General features: G+C 40.4%; 1 protein-coding gene across 1 annotated transcript in view; it reads right to left on the bottom strand.

The window, feature by feature from the left end:
* CAMK4 (calcium/calmodulin dependent protein kinase IV) overlaps window positions 1–17,649 on the bottom strand; it is a 170,263-nt gene that overhangs the window by 84,929 nt on the left and 67,685 nt on the right. The window contains exon 2 of the mRNA XM_055699196.1: window positions 14,982–15,060. Coding sequence (XP_055555171.1) covers window positions 14,982–15,060 — 79 coding nt within the window. The remainder of the gene's footprint in view (window positions 1–14,981; window positions 15,061–17,649) is intronic.

The raw sequence follows: 17,649 nt of genomic DNA, 5'->3' as shown, positions 1-17,649 counted from the left end.
CCATCAAAGAAGCAACACTTCTGTTTCTCAGAAAGCACAGCACATTTGCAATCAAACCACCAGGTGGACAGATGATTTGTGGGATTGTATAGACTTCAGCACAGTAAATCACATGCTGACATAGCTGACTAACAGGCCCTGCATACTTTAACATATGATTTCAATGGTAAAGCTGACCAGATGCAGGTAATACTCCCCAAAGACACAAAAGCCTTTGTGAATGGGTTCTTTTGTTCACCTACATTAACTTGGTGGCATCACTGAAGGGTGAAGCATGGGTCCAGAGGCACATATAGTTTGCACAACACTGGTCATTTGCAATAACACATTTTATGTCCATGTTCAAAACAAGTTATATGTTCATTAGAACAGGCCTTATTATATGCAGTGGTCTAACTAGCTAACTAATTTGGTTGTTGTTTCTGTTCCCGAGTCATTTATAGACAGATTTCTGCAAATACATTTGATAATTGTTGAACGGTTTATGCAAACAAATTTCAGGCTATTAGGTATTCATGAACTGCTCATTTCAGCTACTCACTATTTATAGTGTGTTACTGTCATTGCTACTGTTCCCAAAACTAGGTGGAGGAGGACACTTCTAAGATGTAAGAAAAATGTGTAAATCAAAAGTTAAGCACAATTCTTTTTTTAGTTCAAAACAGTAATACTTGTAGGATTATTTAGAAAATTTTCTTGCCCATTCTGGCTTTTGACTTATACAGTTACAAATCCAAAAACTTCCTCTCTTCTCAGGGAAAATACATTAATCTATCTTTTATTCTAAGTGATGTAACCAGTTCTAGACATCTGGAACTCTGTAAAAGGCTTCACATTCACACATGCTTCTGAACAAATCGATTGCCACGTTAGCAAAGCAATAGCTCCTTAGAAACTGAGAGCTATTACATAATAGGATATTTTCTATCACCCTGTACAACATTTTAGCTTAAAGTTACATGAATTTCTTAGGAGTCCTCAGTTGATTGATAAAGATCTAGAATATGTTATGTCTACTTATATTATTAGTCAAGTGCAATGCTTGCTGCAGTTTAAGGAATTGCACATAAATCATAAGCTAGTGTACCTATTCTTCTCTAAATCAATTCACACTTACAGATCCATGTGAACCTTCACTGTTATCCAATAAAGGTTTGATGCAACAGGGTTACCATTAATATTGTAATCTCCATCACAGGTATCAAACGATTCCATGAGATCAATGTACCAGTTTTGGTTGGGATAGAGTTAATCTTCTTCATAGTTACTTGTACAGGGCTTTTGGGGTTTGTGATGAAAACTGGTGATAACACAGGGATGCTTTAGCTATGGCTCAGCAGTACTTATGCAGCATCAGGGCCTTTTCTGCTCCTCACACTGTCCCAGGCTGGGGGGGCACAATAAGTTGGGAGGGGACACAGTTGGGAAACCTGCCCCCAACTGACCAAAGGGATATCCCACACCATGTAACACAGTGCTCAAAAAGAAAAGCTGGGGAAAAAAGGAGGAAGGGCAAAAGTTCAAACTGACTATGTTTGTCTTCCCAAGTAACCATTACATATGATGGACCCCGGCTTTCCTTGGGATGGCTGGACACCCACCTGCCCATGGGAAGCGGTGAATGAATTCCCTAGTTTGCTTTGCTTGCACATCTACCTATTCAACTCTCTTTATCTCAGCCCATGAGTTTTCTCACTGATAACCTTCCAGTTTTCTCCCCCATCCCTCTGGGGGCAGTGAGTGAGTGGCTGTGGGGGCTGAGCTGCTGGCTGAGGTTAAGCCGTGACAATGAACTATGTGCTGTACCACTTCATTTTGTAAGGAATAACATAGACGATGATTGGGGAAGGCCTGGTTGTGAATCTGATGATCAAATGAGACTGTTTCATTCAAAGTATTTCAGGTGGGATAAAATAATGACAACATCATGTGCAGAATAAGTCTTGCATGTTTTCTTTGATGAACCACCCTGAATCTCTGGACCTGCTGCTTAAATGACACCTGTTACTATAAGACTTTTAATCTGATGCTAGACAATTCTTCTGGTAGGTCAGCCCCAAACACTGATAATTAGGGCTCCTGAATTCACTTTAGTGTTGCCTGACACTATATAGAACCTGTAACTCTGCACTTACAGGAACCATATAAATGACACCATGCCCCAAAACTGCTTAAAATTTACAGGTTATGTAATTTATAATCTGTGTAATGCAGAAAACCAGTAGATCCTCAAAGGAAAGCAGGGAAGGAAGCCCTTGAAGAAAATTTTCAGGGACTAAAAAGAAAAAATATTTTATATATTTGGAAGAGGATACAGAGAAGCACATAGGTGAGATCGTTAAGAGAGGCAGGCAGACATGGGAATGCAACGCCTTATATTTGACAGAGCTCACTTCATAGATTAGAAACCGTGAGCTGAGTTTCTTGTTAGCGCGATTTGTCGACAAATAACACTAGAGTTTACAGGACTGCTTCTGACCCTACAGCTCTCCAGGCCCTGAGGAGGATGTCTGAACTACATTAATGACAGCATGCTAACTTGCTTCCTCTGCCAGAATCTGAGCTGTGCTGGAAAAAAAGAACAAGTGACTGACCAAGCTGAGAGTAGCAGGAACATAGAGTGACTTCCCCCTGCAACAGATCACTCCAACCTGTGAATTCCACATATAAGAGCCACAGGGTGCCTTCTGTATTTGATCCTGTGTTCCCTGATGCTTCACACAATTCAGGAGTAAATGGAGGAGATGCTGAAAGGAGGCAATTGTAAGATATGTGAACTTGAACCAGAACAGGTGACTATTTGAACTTCAGGAGACTCACCTATGTACATCTCCCTTTATGGCCACTGAACTCACATGCAGATTTGAAAAATCCACAGAATCAGACCTAAAAAACACCTCTGATGCATAAAGTGTGATTTAGGGTGCAATTCTGGTACTTTAAAAAAAATGCAATCTGTGAAAGACCCCATGGGTTCTTATGTTACTGCAGGTATAATCTGCAGCTACTTGAGCTTTTGGTGAGGTTCAGCTACTCAGTGATGAGGAACCATCTGGGACCTTCAACCTAATTTTGAGGTCCTTATTACAACTGCAATACTCTGACCATACTCTCATGAACTTTGGGCCGAACAAGCCCTGTATGAAGCCCAGTGGTAGTAAAACTGTCTCTCTTTGAATACATTTTACATATCCACTACATGGGAGGAAGAAGACCTGGCTTATAACACACAAGTGCTTAGGTGACAACACACAAGTTAAAAGGTGACATTACAGTGCCTGTCTGCTATAGGCCACCTGACCAGGAAGAACAAGTGGATGGGGCCCTCTACAGACAGATAAGAGCAGCCTCGCATTTGCCGGCCCTGGTCCTCATGGGCAACCTCAACCACTCTGATATCTGCTGGAAGCACACACAGCAGGACACAAGAAAACAAGGAGGTACCTGGAGTGCATAGGTAATAACTTCCTCCTTCAAGTGACAGAGGAGCCAGTGAGGAGAGATGCTCTGCTGGACCTCAAAATCACCAAAAAGAAAGGGTTCACTGGGGATGTGAAGATCAAAGGACACATACTGTATGTTGTTCTGGGCCACCCAGTACAGAAGAGACAAGGACATACTGGAAAGAGTCCAATGAAGATGATGAAGGGACTGGAGTGTCCCTCCTACAAGGAAAGATTGAGAGGCCTGGGTCTATTTTGCCTGGACCAGAGAAGGCAGATTTTGCCTGTGAAGTAAAGCATGCAGGAGTTAGTTACTGATGTGTTAGGAACTGTGGTACTAATTGCCTGGGTGCAAATGTTTTCCAGATCTAGCTCCTAGCCTTGGAACTTCATGTGCTCCTCATCCATAAAACATGGAAATGCTAATGTGTTTTCTCACTGTGGTGTTGCAGTTGTAACACAGCAATGACCCAAAAAGAATACCTTAAATTAGTTATAACAGTGAAATGAGTAATTTTCCCGGAGTTCTGAGTAACAGATTTTTGGCTTCTCATTAGAAATTTGAGCTCTCATCTGCAGAAATTTGGACTTTTCCCACAAATTCTGGAAAGCCATGTCACAGGGTTCTTTTGACTTTGTATTTTCCCATATTTTTACATTCAAATCCTATACCTACTAAATTTGCCACTCATTCCAGAAGCCTACAATTATTATCATGCCATTTCTTGTAGCACTATTCTTTTATCAGTGAATAAAGAGCTAAAAGCTATATGAGCGATATATCCCTTGCAGACAAAATCTAAATTTCTGCAGGCTGATATTCCTGACAGTACTGCTTAGAGGTCCTCAGAAACTAGCATACCATGTAACCTTTGGAATTCTAAAATAACTTTGAAATCAGAATTCTCTCAATAAAACTGTAAATGAAAGTGATTTGAATGCCACAGGACTAAAATACAAACCAAACCATCTTATTTATGCAATTTCTTATTACTTACGGAAATGCTTCCAGCTGATTTCAACTATATCTACTGAAAACATGCCCAGTTGGAGTTTCAAACACCTGCTCATTCAATATACACAAAGTATAATGGAATATACTAGAAATAACCTAGTATTTGAAGGCTGCCTAAAACAAAGGGGCAGGAATAACAAAGACAGTGCAGTGGGTTTTCTTTACATTTGTAGAAAAACATGTTATTGGTTATTTTTTATTTATTCAGCATTTGTGGGGGTGGAGTGTTGCTTTGCTGTAAGGAAGCCCTTCTTAAGTGATTTGAGCAAAGAGCAAGTTTAGTTTGGCAAAAATTTGGGATGTTCCTCACTCATACACACTAGTCCTGCAGCCATCAACCATCACAATATTCAGCTTAGAAAGTTGTACCGAACCTTAGATTTCAGTCTTAAGATCAGGTGATGTATCTCATGGACATCACATGTTGATGATAACTTCATCATTTCCCAAAGACGTTCCTGTAACCAGAACCCACAGGTTGTGCCACTCACACAGTTGCTGTGTTAATTTCCACCTTCGCTTTTCCATCTCTCCCTGCATGTGGCTGGTCTTTCTCTTAAAGGACATAAAACAAAAGGAAACCACCTCAGCCAAAGAGGATAAATTTCACCTTGAAATACACCAGTGTAATTAGTTTGTCAAGTAAGTACATTCTGATTATGGAGTTCTTGGTAAAATAAATCTTCTCTCTTACAGACCTCAGTTAGATTTGCACTTCTGAGGGGCTACAGAAAACTCAGCTTCAGGCCAGAGGAATAAACCCAGGATATTGTGTTTTAAGTTGTACACTGCTCCTGTATTATTCCAACAGCCAAACTGACAGCATTGGAGAAAACAGTGTAGTTTCTCGTCTTTTGCCCTCTTCTCTTCACGAAGCTCAAGGGCAGCTTTGGCTGCAGAGACCATGAAGTGGTGGAGTTCAAGATCCTTGGGGCAGTGAGGAGGGCGCACAGCAAGCTCGCTACTGTGGGCTTCAGGAGACCCGACACTGGCCTCTTCAGGGATCTGCTTGGTACATCACAAATAAGCTCTGGAGGGAAGAGGGCCCAAGAAAGCTGGTCAGTATTCAAGCATCACCTCCTCCAACCTCAGGATTGGTGTGTCCCAACAAAAAAGGAAGTTGGCCAAAAAAAGCCAGGAGGCCTGCATGGATGAACAAGGAGCTCCTGGACAAAATCAAGCACAAAAAGGAAGCCTACAGAGAAGCCTGGGAAGAACACAGAGGAACTGTCCAAGCAGCCAGGGATCAGGTTATGAAAGCTGCAGCCCTGATAGAATTAAATCTGGCCAGGGACATAAAGCACAAAAAGAAAATCTTCTATAGGTACATTGGTGATAAAAGGAAGACTTAGGGAAAACATGGGCCTTTTCCCGAAGGAAACAGGAGACCTAGTTACCCAGCGTATGGAGAAGGTTGAGGTACTCAATGACTTTTTTGCCTCAGACTTCATCAGCAGGTGTTCCAACCACACCACCCAAGTCACAGAAGTCAAAGACAGGGACCGGCAGAATGAACTGCCACTATACAAGATCAGGTTTGTAAGACCACCTAAGGAACCTGAAGGTGCATAAGTCCATGGGACCTGATGAGATGAAGCTGTGGGTCCTGAGGGAACTGGAAGATGAAGTGGCTGAGTTGCTGTCCATCATATTTGAGAAGTCATGGCAGTCTGGTGAAGTTCCTACAGACTGGAAAAGGGGAAACAAACCCCCTGTTTTTTAAAAAGGGAGATAAGGAGGACCCAGGAAATTACAGGCCAGTCAGTCTCACCTCTGTGCCTGGCAAGTTCATGGAGCAGATCCTCCTGTAAACTGTGCTAAGGCACATGGAAAATAATGAGGTGACTGATGATGTGACTGGTGACAGCCCACATGGCTTCACGAAGTGCAAGTCATGCCTGACAAATTTGAAGGCCTTCTACGATGGGGTTACAGCACTGATGGATGAGGGAAGAGCAACTGACATCATCTACCTGGACTCGTGCAAAGCTTTTGACACTGTCCTGCCCAGCATCCTTGTGTCTAAACTGGAGAGACATTAGTTGGATGGGTAGACCATTTGGTAGATAAGGAAATGGCTCCGATCACACTCAAAGAGTTGCTGTCAATGGCTTAATGTCCAAGTGGAGACCAGTGTTGAGTGGTGTTCCTCAGGGGTCCATACCGGGACCAGTGCTGTTCACCATCTTTGTTGACAGCATTGACAGTGGGATCAAGTACATGCTCAGCAAGATTGCCAACGACACCAAGTTGAACAGTGCAGCCAACACACTGGAGGGAAGGGATGCCATCCAGAGGGACCTTGACAGGCTGGAGAGGTGGGCCCGTGCGAACCTCACGAAGTTCAACAAGGCCAAGCAAGGTCCTGCACCTGGGTCAGGCAACCCCCAGTATCAATAGAGGCTAGGCAGAGAATGGAATGAGAGCAACCCAGAGGAACAGGACTTGGGGGTGTTTGTAAATAAGAAGCTCAACAAGACCTGGCAATGTGCACTTGCAGCCCAGAAAGCCAACTGTACCCTGGGCTGCATCACAAGAAACGCGGCCAGCAGGTTGAGGGAGGTGGTTCTCCCCCTCTACTCTGCTCTCATGAGATCCCACCTGGAGTACTGTGTTCAGCTCTGGGGCCCCTAATGTAAGAACAACATGCACCTGTTGGAATGAGTCCAGAAGAAGGTCATGAAGATGATCAGAGGGCTGGAGCACCTCTGCTATGAAGACATGCTGAGAGAATTGGGCATGTTCAGCCTGGAAAGACAAGGCTCCAGAAAGACCTCATAACAGCCTTCTTGTACCTAAAGAGAGCTTATAAGAAATACTGGGACAGAGTTTTTACAAGGGCATGTGGTGATAGGACAAGGGAAAATGGTTTTAAACTGAAACAGGGCAGATTTAGATTAGATATTAGGGAGAAATTCTTTACTATGACAGTGGTGAGACAGTGGAACATGTCGCCCAGAGCAGCTGTGGATGCCCCATCCCTGGGAGTGTTGAAGGCCAGGCTGGATGGGGCTTTGAGCAACCTGGTCTAGTGGAAGGTGTCCCTGCCCATGGCAGCGGGGCTGGAAATAGATGATCTTTAAGCTCCCTTCCAACCCAAACCATTCTGTGATTCCATGATTTTTTGTCCATGCAGCCAGTTGTCCCATTCTTTTCTTGACAGCACAGAACAAGCTCAGCCTCTCTCCCCCCAAAATAGTTAACTGTCACAACTGTGATGATAGGATAACAGCACACACTTCTGGAAAACAAATTCCTAAAAGGCAGAGGGAGAAGACTTTCAGAGATGCCTAGCATCAGCCTCACAGACCATATATCTATGCAGAAGTGCTACCTTCCCTGCAGTACAGCTCTATCAAAAGCATGTTTTTGGATTTAACAGGCTGTAAATAATGAAGGGTTTCTAAAGAGGAGGACTATAATCTCAGGATAGCCTAATATTTACTTCTGCACCTCCGCTCAGCTCTTTTGCAGGGTTGCGTCTTTGCTTTAGGCCCTAAATATATCCTCACACAGCAACACATTTCATTCCTATTCCCTGTCTCGCCTCTCTACATTTGTGTGCATCCCAGTCACACAAAGCTCCTCTAGGCTTGCTTAAAGCCATGGAGACGACAAATCACTGTGGGCAGGAAAGGAGAAAAATGTGCGTGGATGGGTTGGTGGAAGAAAATGTGCAACTCAGATCATTTCACAACATATCTTGTTAATTTATTCAAAGCTGAACGTGTTTCATTTGTTTCTTTTTTAAAAAAATTGAATCAGTAATCTAAGGAATATTATTTAGTTACTCAGAACTACTTGTTCAACACTGCAGTGTGACAGTAGGTTGAGCTTCCTTGAACTGCCTAACAATGTATTGAGCTTTGGATTTTCTTCTTTTTTATTAGCTGATTTTTGTATTCCTGAAAAATTACCTGTGCACACCAGAAATAAGTGCTATCTAATTACCTATAAATTAAACGGAGTAAGGAAAAAAGATATAATACATACTCTCTGTTCTTAAAATCTTAACCCAAGGTATGATTTAAGAAGAGCACAGCAATTCAAACTAAATGGCAACAAGTAAAATATTGTTCTATGTTAAGTGACTTTTATACGTCACTTGCACTCAAAAATGATATAATACAACATATTGTAATGCAGATTACATGTTAAATTACTTTATTTTGTATGTAGAACAGGCTTTTTTCAATTGCAAAATGGGATTTTTTTTTCCTTTTCTGAAGGATGTCCTGTCAATACAGACAAAAATAACTTTCCGCTTTCCAAAGACTAACCCAGCATATTACAAAGCTATGTTTCAGTAAAATTTCCACTTTTGTTAACTGCACTCTGATTTCATAGCTTCTAAAGCAAAAACTTGCTGGTATCTTACTGCAGAAAAATACCCATCTATAAGTTCTCTTTTCTTTTGTAGGGTATTTATGTAAAATGAATGTTATTCTTCATCTTTAGACATTATGCATTTGATGGACTTAACTTTTACTGAAAGCTCTTTCTTTTGTGAAGTAGTGAGTCAGACCGTGGAAGCCAGATTCCCCTTATATATCAGGGAAAACTGAATATAAGCAGTGGAAAACTCAAAGCTTTACTGCCTTATTCCTTTATTCAAAATAATTTTGACTGAAGTATTTTTTTCATCTTTCAGAATAACAGTGTGAACTGCACACAAATGAGATGACGAAATGAATGACAAAAAATGAGAAAACCAGGAAAAATAATCTATGTATATAATAGCTAGTACTGCAGATGGAGTGGTAATTAAGAAATTATCATTTCCCAATAATTAGCAAGCAATGGCATGGGCAGTGTGTGTGCACATGTGTGTGTGTGAATGAATAACAGAAGAAAATGTGTGAGCCAGCTGACAAAAATACACTTTTTTAAGGGTGAGTACTGATGTGGAGTTGACTGTTGTCATGTAGACTTAAATATGACACGATTCTTTATCCTTTTTGAAAAATTTGAAAAATATCAAACACTACATGTTAATACAATGTGTTAGTTAATACCAGCTTTGTGAAGAAAAACTTACCTTAAATATACACACATATTTATGTAAATATATTCCTACCCTTTGTAATCTGGAGAAAAGAGAATACTGTCACAGCACATCAGACAAACTGGACTATTATATCAAGCTCTTGCTTTCTCTGTGGGCCAGGTACGTCTGCTAAACTTCATCACTCTCAGATGACAGTCCACTAAAAGTGCTGACAACTACTGTTTGTTACGTATACATACATACATATATATATATTTTCTCATTATAAAGTCTATAGAGAAAGAGGCATGTGGAGGCAGGGGGCAATCAAACTGTAAATCCCATAAGCCCACATGGCAGCAATAGAAAATTTTCATTTTATGGCTACAAACACATTTTTCTTCAGAAGTCAATAAAAGATTGATTTACTAATGCTGACTGTCTCCAAGTGTGATACTCAGCACACATCCCCACTGTGGCACATGCCTTCTCAATCAGTTGGAAAGGCTCAATCAAAAGAAACACTCCTCCAAGAAAACACACCAAATATTTGCATGAGCCTCTTGGTTACCACTTAATACCATCAATTCACTGCAACACAAAATTAAAACCCCAGCCAAGTATACTCCCTGTATAGTTGGGAATATATGTTGTTTATAATGTATATATATGTATACCTCATATTATGTGTGTATATATGTTTGTATATATTTGTATACATATACACAGATATATGCAAACATGCATGCAATTGAGATTTTTTACATATGCCTTTATAGACCATTATACCCTAACTCTAGAAATCCAGCCCCACCTATCCAGGAGGCAAGCCTGTTACCTTCACATTTGCTTACACTCCTCTCTGCTCCACAGACATAAACTTTGTGGATCTCAAACAGTCTGACTAGTACAATTAGATTAATCCCAGCACAACTATTTCCAGCATACGTGTTGCTTGAAAACTGTTGCTCTGTTTCTGATCTGAGAAAAAGTTCATATGCCTAAAATTTGTCTGATTTTGAACACCAACCATTCTGCAAGAAGAATGCTGCTTCATAAATACTGATTTTAGTTAAAGGACTGAGGAAGTATTAGTTAAGCATCACAAACCCTGTGAGGGAGGATACTCACTCACAAAAAATGAAACCAAAATGTGAATCCTCCAAAACAGTCTCTGTGCTTGCATGACTCGTTAACTGATACACAGAGGGCCTAATAAGTTATAATACTTTATAATTCTTAGGGGACATTACCCATCAATTAAACCTAGGAATATTACGCAGGCTATCCTTCAAAGCCTTGCTGGGAAGCAAATCAAGTATTATCTCATTTTTATGGATGAGAAAGTTGAAATCAAAAAAATACCTCAACTAACAGCACAGGCTGAATTGGGAATACACCAGGACCCAGGCTCCAGACAACCCAGCTCAGCATCCTGTTCTCCCTTCAGCAGAGCGTGCTGCTTTATCGCAATGGCAGCTCCCAAATTATTCGGTTACAGTTGTTAGTACTTGGTAGACATATAACGTAGGCAGGCACTCAGTGTCTTCATTTAGAAACCATGGAACAGAGGCCATCTGTTCTCTGCTTCTAAAGCAACTTATCCAGACGCAGGTAGAAAATTTAAGGCAGAGGTGCATCTCATTTCTTGGAAGACATTCACCTGCCGACTATGAAACAATCTCCAGGCTGGTCCTGGTTCATATGCTGCCTAGCTTTCCTAAAACACACCAAAAGGAGGCAAAGGTCTGCAGATGAGAGTCTTCATTTCACAAATAGCACATAAATATGTTTACTTCCTTCAAGCATCCTGTGTTCTAATATGATCCACGTGCTATACGTTGTTTGCAACAACAAATGTTCCAGAATGATTGGTTGTAAATGTCACATAATTTTTAAGTCTCGGCTTGAGTAGTAACAATCATAGTTGTAAAGTGTATCCTAAAGATACCTTGTTTTTCTTAAGCATCAAGTCACCAAGCAGAGGTAAATTGTGTAGTTCAAAGCAAACCAGCATCATATTTCCAATTGCAAGTGTAAAAGTTCATCACTGTACTTTGCTCATTATATGATCCACTTTTGATTCTTTCTTGCCTCACGAAATGGATTTCCCCACAAAGAAATTTCATGTTTCAAACCTTTATATTTATTACCTGCATGGAACTTAAGAGATGTTAGGGACATAGTTTAGCGGTGGACTTGGCAGTGTCAGGTTTACAGTTGGACTCGATGGTCTTAGGGGTCTTTTCCAACCTAAATGATTCTATGATTCTACAGCAAAAATCAAATAATGAGTATATAATACATTTCAATTATGCTCAGGAACTGAGCATAAAGGTTGGATGAGCAAATCAAAGGCAATAATTCAGCATGCTTTTTCACCTGCCCCATAGATGTTGTTTTATGAACATATTTCTTTCTTTATCTGGTAATAACAATTCCAAATTTAATTTCTGAGACGCGTTTTCCCACTAACACATACATTAATTTTTCTTTGGATCACTTTAGCCCTTCTAACAGTTTTCTTTTAGCTGCTCTGGCAGCTATAGTCCTAATTTGCTTGTAAATTTCCTAACTTTGACAGTCAGACACTTCAGGAGTAAGAATCAGAAGTGTTCTTTGAACTAAATTTTATTCACCATAAGTGTAACTTAAAGGATTCAAAACTACTCCTGAACTGGGGCTGAATTTGACAAAACCAAAAAAACACAAGGAACCAAAGTATTCTGTTTCAGTGGTTCTGAACCAGCAAAAAAGATTTTTCTCCTCCTCTTGGAACCGTATAAAATTTTAATTAATGGTTAAGAATTATTAAAGCTCTAAATGGAAATAGAATATTCCCAAAATATTATTTTATTGTATTGACAACAAAAATTTGTATAAACATATTTTCTCTTGTTTCTCTTTGTTGGCTTAACTAGCAATCAGAAAAAATCCAAACAGAACTGAGCAAATAATCTAAGAATACTATTTTATTAAGCTAGAAGGTAAAGAAATATTAATTACAGAATCTCCTAAGAGCTCACATTGCTCCACAAGTGTGTATTCTTAGAATTGACTGATATGTCTTGCCCAAAATTTTATTTGCTCTTAAATGAGAATGCGTTAGTCAGGCAAAATGAAAAATTAATCTTATTATTTAAATGAAAAGAATACTGATAGTCATTTTATGTTTCTTGCAGTCTGTTCTTAGCACACTACTTCAATCCAAAAGGATCATTTGTTTCTTATCTGAGCTGTTCCCATGGGAGAAAAGTAATAATTTCTAATGCTTTCCTTCAAATTATGGCACTGTAGTGATCAGCATTCACAAATGTGGAGCTGCCAGTCAGCCAGCAGACGCCTAATCACGCTTCACTTGTTACCACTTTCAGAACAAGGTGGACCGCCCCTCTGCCTGACCCTCACCCTGTTCCTAGTGTCTTCCTTAGCAAGTTAGTCTTGTTCAGTGCAGTGTTTAAATGTTTAAAATGTTTGAATGGAAAAATCAGATTATTTGCTCTTTAGCCATCTTTTCTCTTCTGATTTCCTGTGCTCTTCAGAGCGCCCTTATGTGCATTTAAGAAAGGGAATTGAAGAAATGAGACTCTGCATCAAAAGCAGTCACAGGTTCTTCCTCTTTTTCTCCTATCACTTTTCCTCCACTATAGAACTGCCATCTGTTTTTTCTAAGTGTTTTAAAAAAGTCAACAGGAAACTTAGGCCAATCAACATTTTGTTGTATGATTTGGCCCACACTTGGTTATTTTTACACTGAGACACTCTGAGCGAAGATCAGGCCTCCCGCTGTGGGAGCACTGTAACACACAGTTAGTTCTGTCTCTGTGACAATAATTACATCTCCAAATCAGAACCGGAGCTACAGTATCTCAGGGCACACAGACACAAGCAGTGGCACATCCTTACAGTATTGCCTCCCATGTTCTCAGCTATACACATAAGCTCAGTTGTGTAATAAAATCACGTGTTTTCATAACAAAACATCCCAAAGTGTATCAATTACACTGGGAACAACTCAGTTGTGTGAACTGCTTAACCACGCTGCTAATACAATGAAGGCTGCGCTAAGCCAAGCTATTGTTGCTGTGCAAACAACTTATATAACCATATTATTTCATAATTCTTGCTTGTCGTTTTCCCTACACTTAGTAAAAAAATCTGTATTACAATAAGTCCACCAAAAGTCTAAATTGAATAGTTTCAGACACAAGTAGATGGATCTAGTATTAATATGGCCATTGTGAAGATTAATTAATCTCCAGAAAGGCCAAAAAAAGCGCAAAGAAATATTTTTAAGTAATGTAATTTTTCCCAGTGCATTTCAGAATGAGAATTGTTAAGGAAATATACTTCCAAAACATTATAGGAATCATTGGTGTGAAGAACTGGTAAAAACTTAAAAGTTCTCTGCATATCCATAAGAAAGACAGAGCGTAGGCTGCAGCAACACAAGCTCCTCACATGCTCTGCTTCCTCCAGTGCACCAGATGAAAATTCAAAAGCAGCGCACACAACTGAATTTCTATGCCAGTTTAAACTTTGGCTTACTTTCAAAGATGACAGATTAATGCCAACATTTTACTCATGTGGAACCCACTCATTATGTCTTGCACAGAGACCACCAGTTAATTCAGCATTTTAACATGTTTACGCCTACCCACCCATCATTATGTTGCTACATGTGAACATTCCTGAACTTTATGGAATAATGGGGGATTTAACACTGAAATAAACTGAATCAAAGCCACTCATGAATAAAAGTCATGTCCATGCCTCACAGACTGCTTGCTTCCTCTCAAATTTCTCTCGCCTTCTTAGGAACATGAACTGCTCTACCCTATCCCCCACACTCTCTGCTTGAAGTCTCTCAATCCATTAGTAGCCTTTCCTCCTCTTCAGTCTCTATGCTTTCCACCACGTTATTTTGTAACATACACAAAAATAGCTGTGATAGAAGTGTGACATGTATGGGACTCTAAAATAAGTGCTACCTCAACTGGTTCTCTCACAGTTTTGTGGGGGAAAAGACCTCCATGATCTATTTAATTTTACTTGGGTTTGAATTGATGCTTTAGTTTCTGAAAAAGATAAATCATGTAATAGTATTTTCTGAGCAAAACAATGTTTTAAAGCAAAATTAAATAACAGAGCATTTAAATGATTCAGAAGCTGCTTCTTTTCCACAGTGAAAGAAAAAGACATTTCTGCTTTAAAAGTTTTGCCCAAATCTAAGTCTATATAGACAACACCAGATAAAGGTACAGGCAAGACTTGTTGGGATAAGATACTCCCAGCAGAGTACTATTAACTCTAAAGGCTGTTTTAATGCTGAGGAGCAGAAGCTTGGCCAGAGAAAATATAAGCTTAGCAGGGTCCTTAATCTAGCCTGTTTCCCCCACACAAAGAAACTGCACCGAAAAAAACCCAGAGAAAATCCCAAATATATCCCAAAGCAAAGCAAAGCAAAGCAAAGCAAAGCAAAGCAAAGCAAAGCAAAGCAAAGCAAAGCAAAGCAAAGCAAAATAAAACAACTTACTGTCTTCTTCAACATTTTGACGGCGTAAGGTTTCTGGGTCCCTTTCTGCCTGCATCTGTAGACAATGGATGTAGCCCCACTAAATTAAAAAACAAAACAAAACAAAACAAAACAAAAAAAAAAAAAAAGGAAGAGTAGTTGTACATACACCTCTTCGAATATGTCAATAAACAGAGTTGCCTAGCTCAAACTACAATTTCTACTCCTCCCAGTTTGGGCAAAAATACCTTATTTTCCCCCACAGATGCAAACAAAAAAAACCAGTGTAAAAACTGCTCTCTGCTGAACCAGTGAAATTCAGCAGTTATTCTGCCAACCGAATGTGCAAGAGCTCAAGATGCCTCTTGGTCACATCTTCTCTGTCTCCTGACACATCCTGGAGGTTTCCTTAGCATAGCAAGGAACACAATCTGGCCCCAAACCTGTGACAACATATCTTGTCTTCGTTAAGGCAACCCATTTGCAACAATTAGTTACATTGGGTTTTTTTACTGTTGATGGCAGTAATGGGGAGTGAGACAGAAAAGAAACTACTGTGCTACTCTCTCCCAGTTTCCCAAACAGTTGAATTCAGCACCAGATGGAGCAAGCAGCAATTCTGGTTAATTCAGTGGAAACTGGTGGGGCTTGTTCATAGCAAAACTGAACTGGGCTTAACATCTTCTGGTTGCCTTCAAGGCGCACTTGCTTGAATGTGCTAAATCTGAGCACTTATGAAATGATGGCTCTGCTAGTTGGAAGGCAGTTCTCTGAGTGGGAGGTTGGGCTAGACATTCTCCAGAGGCAGGCTCAGCTGCTGAGGTTATGTGCTGTTCCCTACTTGTTACTGCCAAGGAAGGGACCTGTAGTCTATGAATTAGCTGAAGAGTGGAAAAACCTCTGGCAAAACCATAATGGTTACAAACAGTTCAGATACCTTTATATTCTACCACATCTACTGTTAGATGCTGCTGAGCAACCCAGTGTCAGCCACCATCAAAATGGACGCACTGAAGTGCTACATGTTAGCACTGGATTTAAGGCATTTATGGAAGCCTCCTGTCCTCAGGAGATTTATCACCCACTCTAAGTGTCAGCATTTCCAAATAGCTGCAGATTTTTAAGCTAGAGGGGACTGCTGTTATCATACACGACTTCCTGGAACATACATTGCCAAGCTGCACACAACCACTCTGCAGTGAAGGGATTTCATATATACCACACACCCAAGTGCACTGCAGATCTCTCTGTACCAGAAGAAACCCATCTCAGTACATCTGTAGGAGATGACCATGAGCTGCAGAATGGCACCAGCAGCTTTCTTCTAAACAGTGCGATGGCATAGCCATGTTTGACTATATGAATAAAGCTGTGACACAAAGTTTATTGTTCTGGGTGCACTGCTGGACAAAACTGCCATGCAGGTTCTGCACTTCTCCCTCCTCAGCATGGGCACGGATGCCAGATAAAGCTCTGAGTAGGCATGTCCATATTTTTATGAGAACATGAGTGAGCACAAGAACTGGCATTTAATTGAGAAGATTTACTTCATAAAGACCACTTCATCAGGAAAGGTCACATACAGCAATGGAAACGCAGCCCAATCGTCTGAGGGCTTGTGTGCACCAAACACACATAAAGTAATCTTCACTTCATCTCAAATGCTAAAATGATTTGTCTCTCATAACAGTGTATTGATAAATGTGCGGGAGTACTGCAAGCCTCAGTGACTCCCAGAATCATTACAAGAATTTAATTAGATCTCTCCTTGGCCAAGTCTCAAAAGGCTCTATTTAGCAAGAAGAAAATATATAGCACATTAAAAAAACCCTAACACCTTTTAAGTATAACGGAAGATGTTAAAAGATAAAATTCTAAGGACCTGCTGTGATAAGGTTTATATCTCCAGTATTTCACTACAGCACTGTAAAGGGGAAGTCACTGCAGGAACTGCAAATTATTCTTGTACCCTGCTTGACATACTGAATGCAATATAAACATTAAACTCATTAGCCTACATATGCTCTTACCGAGCAGGCAGCAAACTTTCTAGAAATCATTTTATTTGGTTGAGGGCACAGCCAGAGAAGATGTGCAGCTGATGATCCAAACAAACAGATTGCTATTCCTGTGGGCATATTCAGGTGTTTGCTGCTGCTGCGACAACGGAGGGCAGTCACTGTCTCAGTAATGCTATTGTGTTTGCTTTACCAGCTTGTAACTTGGCTCTGCGAAGTCTTCCACACGAATTAAAACTCAGCTACTGGAACACCTCTGATGATGTAATAGAGCTGGCTCAGTGATGAGATGGACAGCCACACCAGCAAGGGTTGCATGGCACCACCTCCAACAGTTCATCTGACTGTACCCAAAGTGGAAGAGAGGCAGCATAATTCTTGAAAGAGGCAGATGACAGCCCAGAGAGACAGGAATTTATGAAGGCATATCCAGATAAGCAGTTTTGCACCAGGACCGTCAGTCAACATTCAAAACACATAAGAGGGGCTACTTTAGAAATTATTCTCTATTGTAAAGATTTCTGACAGCCCATCCCTGGAGTCATAATTTGGGGGAAAAAGTGATGGCAAGATATCACAAGACTTGGGAACACTTACTGGAATTAGTGAGTCCTCTTTTGGTTTATGTGCCTATGCCCAGCTCTGACAGACATGTTCCCACCAGTCAGAAA

Source organism: Falco cherrug, chromosome Z (genome assembly GCF_023634085.1).
Source record: "Falco cherrug isolate bFalChe1 chromosome Z, bFalChe1.pri, whole genome shotgun sequence".
NCBI classification, from domain to species: Eukaryota; Metazoa; Chordata; class Aves; order Falconiformes; family Falconidae; genus Falco; species Falco cherrug.
The sequence above is the reverse complement of the archived record's forward strand: the minus strand, read 5'-3'. Positions and strand labels throughout refer to the sequence as shown.